At 41.4% G+C, this 6,236-nt stretch overlaps 1 protein-coding gene across 1 annotated transcript in view; it reads right to left on the bottom strand.

Annotated features, from left to right (window-relative positions):
* Nucleotides 1–461: 461 nt before the first annotated feature.
* Nucleotides 462–6,236, bottom strand: part of sv2ca (synaptic vesicle glycoprotein 2Ca) — a 31,305-nt gene continuing 25,530 nt past the window's right edge. The window contains exons 9-13 of the mRNA XM_024417740.2: nt 5,619–5,783; nt 5,197–5,330; nt 4,773–4,979; nt 4,444–4,603; nt 462–4,298 (exon numbers count right to left, since the gene is read on the bottom strand). Coding sequence (XP_024273508.1) covers nt 4,115–4,298; nt 4,444–4,603; nt 4,773–4,979; nt 5,197–5,330; nt 5,619–5,783 — 850 coding nt within the window. The 3' untranslated portion in view covers nt 462–4,114. The remainder of the gene's footprint in view (nt 4,299–4,443; nt 4,604–4,772; nt 4,980–5,196; nt 5,331–5,618; nt 5,784–6,236) is intronic.

The following is a 6,236-nucleotide window of genomic DNA, read 5'->3' as shown; positions in this document are numbered from 1 at the left end:
ACGACAATAAGGCAGTGAATACGGACATGTGGATTGTGTGGATTAGCATTTTGATGTCTTCAATGCTGCTGTTTCTGTTGTTGTTTTAAAACTAATACCACAAGCCCTCACTTTAGTTTAGCTGCGTCATTTCCAACTTTATAGGACTGGAATTATAGTAGTCTATACTAATTGAAAATCTGCATTTTTAATTCCTGACAACAATTGATAATATTTTCTGACTTGCAAACATTGAAGGCAAGATAACTCATATATTTCTTAGAGGTCTGATTATGAGAGTGCAGGGCTAAATAAAAGCTATTATTAGTGTAATACGATTTTGGGCCCAATGCTCTGCAGTCTGCATGCACGCTATCTGATATAATATTATCTTCAAAATGACCTGCTGCAGACCTATATAAGCTGCAATGCACTCAAGCTTTATATCCTCAGGAGTTGAATGAACACATGATTGAATTTGCTAGAGAACATAAATCTTTATTTCATATACTTGATGCTCATAAGCAGCACTATTTGCAATTCCTGCCATTCTCCTTTAATTAAAACAATATTCACAGGGCATCATTTGGCAAACATTTCTCTACACAGCTTCATGTTTATAGATGTCTGTACATACAGTCATCCCACAATTGGCATGCCCTTCACAATAATGTACACACCTTTGTTCATCTGAGCCCACACCTTTGTTCATCTGAGCCCACACCTTTGTTCATCTGAGCCCACACCATTGTTCACTTAAAAAAATGTCCCCAAAAAACTGACGAGTGATACATTCACTTTTTTTCTTCCAAAAATCTACATTTTCTCTTCTTCTGGCAGAAGAATACAATAAGAACACAAAGTTGAGCACAAAAAAAGAGAAGTTTCATACACACATGCAAGTTTGTACACACAGTAGTAGAGGACATGTGGCTTTTAGCCAAGGAAACACAGACGTAGAACATGGATAGATGGATTTATCGCTTGAACACAGCTGGAGAGGCATCAGTCAATCAAAAAGCATACAGATTTAACTCAGAAGTCCACCAAACACAGCATTGATATGTACAATATTTACACACACACACACATTGGTTCCCACAAGGATAGTAAAACCAAACTATTTATTCCCATTCAAAATCCTATTTTCCTTAACCTAACTCTAACGTTAACCCTAAAACTAAGCCTAACTCTTATCCCTAACCTAACCTCTAAGTCAAACATAGGAATTTTCCTTGTGGGGACTGGCGAAATGTCCATACCTGTCCAGATTTTCCTTGTTTTTACTATCCTTGTGAGGACTTCTGGTCCCCACAATGATAGTGAAACCAAACCACACACCCACACAAAAAAAGAGAGACACTTATTTATCCTTTGTAAGATACCACAGGCAATGCTGTCACAATTAGGCTAAGACGCTAGGTTTAACACATCCAGTACCACCATACAGCTGCAACCCTTGTTCATAAATAACTGGTATCTTATTGTATGCACTACACTGCTGAGATGGTAACAGTAGTCAGTCAGTAGCTTTGGTTTGACACAAGCCCAATCAGAATGTTGTTACTACTACTATAAATACTCAAGTTCCATTGATTATGTCATCACTTATAAAATCATGAAATCATCAACAAGTCAGATCATTTGTAGCGCATACCAAGAAGCAAACAATCAGCAAACAGACGTTACCATATCCAAGATGATGTAAAGCTAAAATATGGAGGGGGCAAGCAGACCGCAGTTTTGATACAGTGGACTACGAACACTACAATATACTCACAGATACAACACACACGGGAACAGGAGAGCTACACAGGCAGTAAGCCATAGATAATACTAAGGAGCCATGTAGAGATGTAGACCTGTGACTGAGGTCTGGTGATCATACTGCTTACAGTAACGACAGCTACCTGCAGGATGCCTTATCAACGTCAGACGCATTTGTCAACTTTGGGTGAGAATTTAGAGACTGAAACATTATGCAGTGTACAGCACTAATGAAATGACATTATACAGTGAAAAGATTTATACATGTGCTACGTACTGAATTATGTGTACAACATTTTGAAAAATACTGTTTTGTTACTGATTCCAAAATGTCTTCCAAATTGTCACAGGTGTTTTTTTTAAATAACAAGCACTGGAATAGTTTACTCAATGTTGTAAAACTGTTTAAATATTGCTTAAAATATCCACGCAAATGCATTCCCACTGGGCACACACTGGTTGAATCAACGTTGTTTTCACGTCATTTCACTTCAATTACGTCCTGTGGGGGGTCACTCTTATGCAAGCAGTTACTAACTTACTTACTACTTACTTATTGCTCTAAATAACATTTGATATTTTCCAATCCAGTTTAAAAATAATATTGTCTTCCAACTTCATCTGAGGGGAGGGCATCTTTTTTTAAACTGATATGGAGGTTGTACCTTTTACACGTCACAATGTGAAGGGACATCACACACACACACACACACACACACACACACAGAGTTCACTTCCTGTTTACCTCCTGTACCCTTCAGTCTCCTGTTCTGTTGTCTATGAGGAGAACGCTCCGGTGAAGAAGAGACACATTTAAAAAAAAAAAAAAAGGCCATTCAGTATCTTGAAAAGGAAGCAGCCTGACATGTCATTACAAAGTCAGTGCCGAAGAGAAACGCCAAATCAAAGGCTGAACATAAATAAATCCCAATCAGGAAGCCTGCATACAATACAACACATAGGAGAAGTGGAGAACAAGAGTAGATACAAAAAAATTAGATTCTTACATTTTCCCCCAACAAATTCTTTAGAACAGCTGCAGATACATACCCGCAAAAAAAACATAAATATTAACATATTGATACATTTAGTATGTACACTTCAAATAACAACAAATCAAGTTATTCAATATGGCCTAGAGAGCTGGTGCAAAGGGCTTTGACATTGAGTGTTTATATATGACTGTGGTAGAGTGGGGCAGAACAGTGTAATAAAAACACATCTTTATGCATCTGTCAGTGTAAACTAATAAATAAATAGCCACAACTGACAACAAACACATTATTATAGTTTCAGATGTTATCTGGGAGAAGCTTAGCTTAGTTAAGACCTGTCCATCACCATGACTCTTCATGGTTGACAGTTCAGCGTATGTGCGTATATCTAGCAGACATTACAAGTGAAACATTATGTGAGAACACGTCAAGCCTGACAAAGATCCATCTACACTCGGTGGCCCAGAAATACCCTTATTCTCTCCCTGGGCCTGTCTGTCTAGGCCAGCTGTTTTGCAGCTGTGTGGTCTCCAGTCTTTCTGATCATCTATTCCCCCATCTCTCCCACTGCAGGGTGGCTGTGCTCAGAACAGCTTGTTATCCCTTCTCTCCTCCATCTGTCCTGGCCTAATAAGAACGCATTCATATGTACAGCACTAACCCTGCCCCTGCAATGACTCCAGACAAACATGCCTAGAAGCTACTGCTCATAAGATACAAAGCAACAGGCGCTACTGACATCTATAAAACTCACATAGCACTAACTCAGTATTGACTTCACAAGCCAGCTCATAGCAAACAGGCCTTGACACTGATATAGAGTCTACTTCAGCCAACTACAGGACCCATATACAGTAGTTCCCTTCACAGCCAGTACTATACAGGGATGGATGGACATAATCCACAGGCAATGGCCTGGCCATCAATCAGTCATGAACAACTGACCATCAATTCCCCTGAACAATGCTCACCACAAGCTTCACTAAAATATATACCCCACTAACTCTTATGATTATATCATGATGAAATAACATGAAAATATTGAGTGACATCATTCCATCCTGGAAGGGGCGTTGTGACATCCCCAAATATTACATTCAATAATAAATAGGAGTTTCCCTTTGACACCGGGGAATTGTGCAGATGGTCTGGAGCTTGGGTTGTGTCTTGTACATACATAAATTGATAAAGTGAAAGTAGATATACTGTTTTGTAGCAATATGGGGTGGGGAGTTATGCAATTGAACTCCCTTTGAGACCACAAGCGGCAATAAGCAAATCAAATCTCAAACATCCATAGGACATGTTTGAAGCAAACCCTTTGCACCAGGTTTGGCCCAAGTCTTCCACAGGCCAGGTGGTCCTTCCTGGGGCTACATCAGTACGTTGGCCCTGGTATCAGGCAGCCGGAGCCCCACCAGGCCTCCACACACCAGCACAGATGAGGCCAGGAGGATGGGGATGGACTTGGTGATGCCAACCAGAGAACCAAAGATCAGGTTTCCCAACACTGCAGCCAGCTTACACAAAGCATTACAGAACCCAAAACCTGTCCCTCTGACACACACAGAGAGAGAGAGAAGGGGGGGAGATTAGAAAGTCTTTTAGTGATTTACAGGAGTTTTATATGTCTGTGTGTTTTTTCATGCTTGTTGTGTGTGCAGATAGGAATGGATCATTTATATTTTCTTGCTAACTATACCTTCTGTCTGTAGGGAAGGACTCTGTGGTGACCACGTCCAGTGAGTTCCAGGCTGATATGCTCAGGCCGTTGTAAAGGCACAGCATGAAGATCATCATCGACTCACTGGTGCCGAACCACAGGAAGAAACAACTGATCCCTGACAGAACCATGGAGCCACCTGTACCACACACACACACACACACACACAGATGCGCGCAGACACACACACGCAGACGCACGCAGACACAAACACACAACATCCTTTTTTATTTGAACAACCTGATACAGTCATGCTCATAACAAATGCAGCCCTCAGAAAGGACTTTGCAAACTATCCCTGTACATACCTAACATGGAAAGGCGTCCGATTTTATCCATGAGCAGTGCCGAGACGATGTTGCCGGGCAGAACAGCCAGAGTTCCAAGGAAGTTGATGAAGTAGACCCAGTAGGCGCTGTAGTCGTCATCAAATGTCATCTGACAGCCCGTCTTGTTGTGGTGAAACGTGCTGTTGATCACCTCTGTGTCATCTATCAGTTTGGAGTCATCGATGTCTGCCATCACAAACAGGAAAATAGGCATGACTGAGACTGTAGCTAAGAAAGGACAATACCTAGCAAACATTTTTCAGCCCATCGAAAATATATCTTTACAAAAAAGGAAGTATGAAAGAAAGGAGAACAGGTCAAGCCTGACAAAGATCCTTCTGGATTGTTCACGGTAGCCCAGAAATGCCCCTGTTCTCTTTCTGGTTCTGTTTGTCTGTCTTACCAGTGTTGTAGAAGAACGCCTCGATGAAGGTACAGTTCCGGAAGTAGGATCCCACCGACGTCACGTCGTCAAAGTAGCAGTTACGGAAGGTGGAGTCAATGAAGGTGATGGACTTCAACTTCATATTAACAAATCTGGACGGTTCAACAGAGGAAAGTGTATGTGTGGACATGGTTAGTTACTAATGCCTACATGTCATGTTCATTTTACAGATAAATCCTTGTCGATTCTGTATTTAACATTTACTCATCTCATCTAGTTGACAGAGACAAAGCAGATAAAACAACATACCAGATGAATATAAAAGCACCATAGTAATGACTCACATTTTCATCCATACTCCAGTCCCATTTTCATTGAGGATGCAGTTATAACTGCTTGTTCAGCATTAATGTTGGAAGAGTTTTCTCTTTCTTCCCTACCTGTCGTTGATGAAGACACCATTGGTGTGGATCTGGTTCTCCATGGTGAAATTGAAGGTGAAGTCCTCGATGCGTTCGTTGCTGTGGATCTTCACCTTGGAGGCGTAGTCATCTGCCTGGAGGTGCTTGATGACATCAGGGAACCACACAGACAGGCCGTAGTACCTGGATCCACAGACACACGCAGTGTCGTCACCAACATAAAGGTTAGGTTATGTACGTACCCACAGGGAATTTGGCGTAGGGAGTCACTTTAGTGGATATAGGTTAACAAATAGAGAGAAATCCATGTTTATACATAGGAGCCAGTTGAAATGTATTGGAACTATAGGGGTAGAATACACGGTTTCTGTTGGGTTTCCAGGAGTGTTCTTTTCTTCTCAGGCTGCTTGAATTCCCACCCTGTCACACTGAGAGGAGAGGCCAATGAAAGCATATTGATTCAGTAGTTCTCCTGAGAGCAGGGAGCTGCGACCTCTGCTACCACGTTGGACAGCTGACAGAAATGCAATGTGGCTGCCAGCGCAAAAGTCTATGCCATTTCCTGACGAAAGAAGTTGGCCTATTCTGACTCCTACAGCTCTAAATTAAGAACCGGACCTTTCTATCAGGAGAGAG

Source organism: Oncorhynchus tshawytscha, linkage group LG04 (assembly GCF_018296145.1).
Source record: "Oncorhynchus tshawytscha isolate Ot180627B linkage group LG04, Otsh_v2.0, whole genome shotgun sequence".
Classification (NCBI taxonomy): Eukaryota; Metazoa; Chordata; class Actinopteri; order Salmoniformes; family Salmonidae; genus Oncorhynchus; species Oncorhynchus tshawytscha.
The sequence above is the reverse complement of the archived record's forward strand: the minus strand, read 5'-3'. Positions and strand labels throughout refer to the sequence as shown.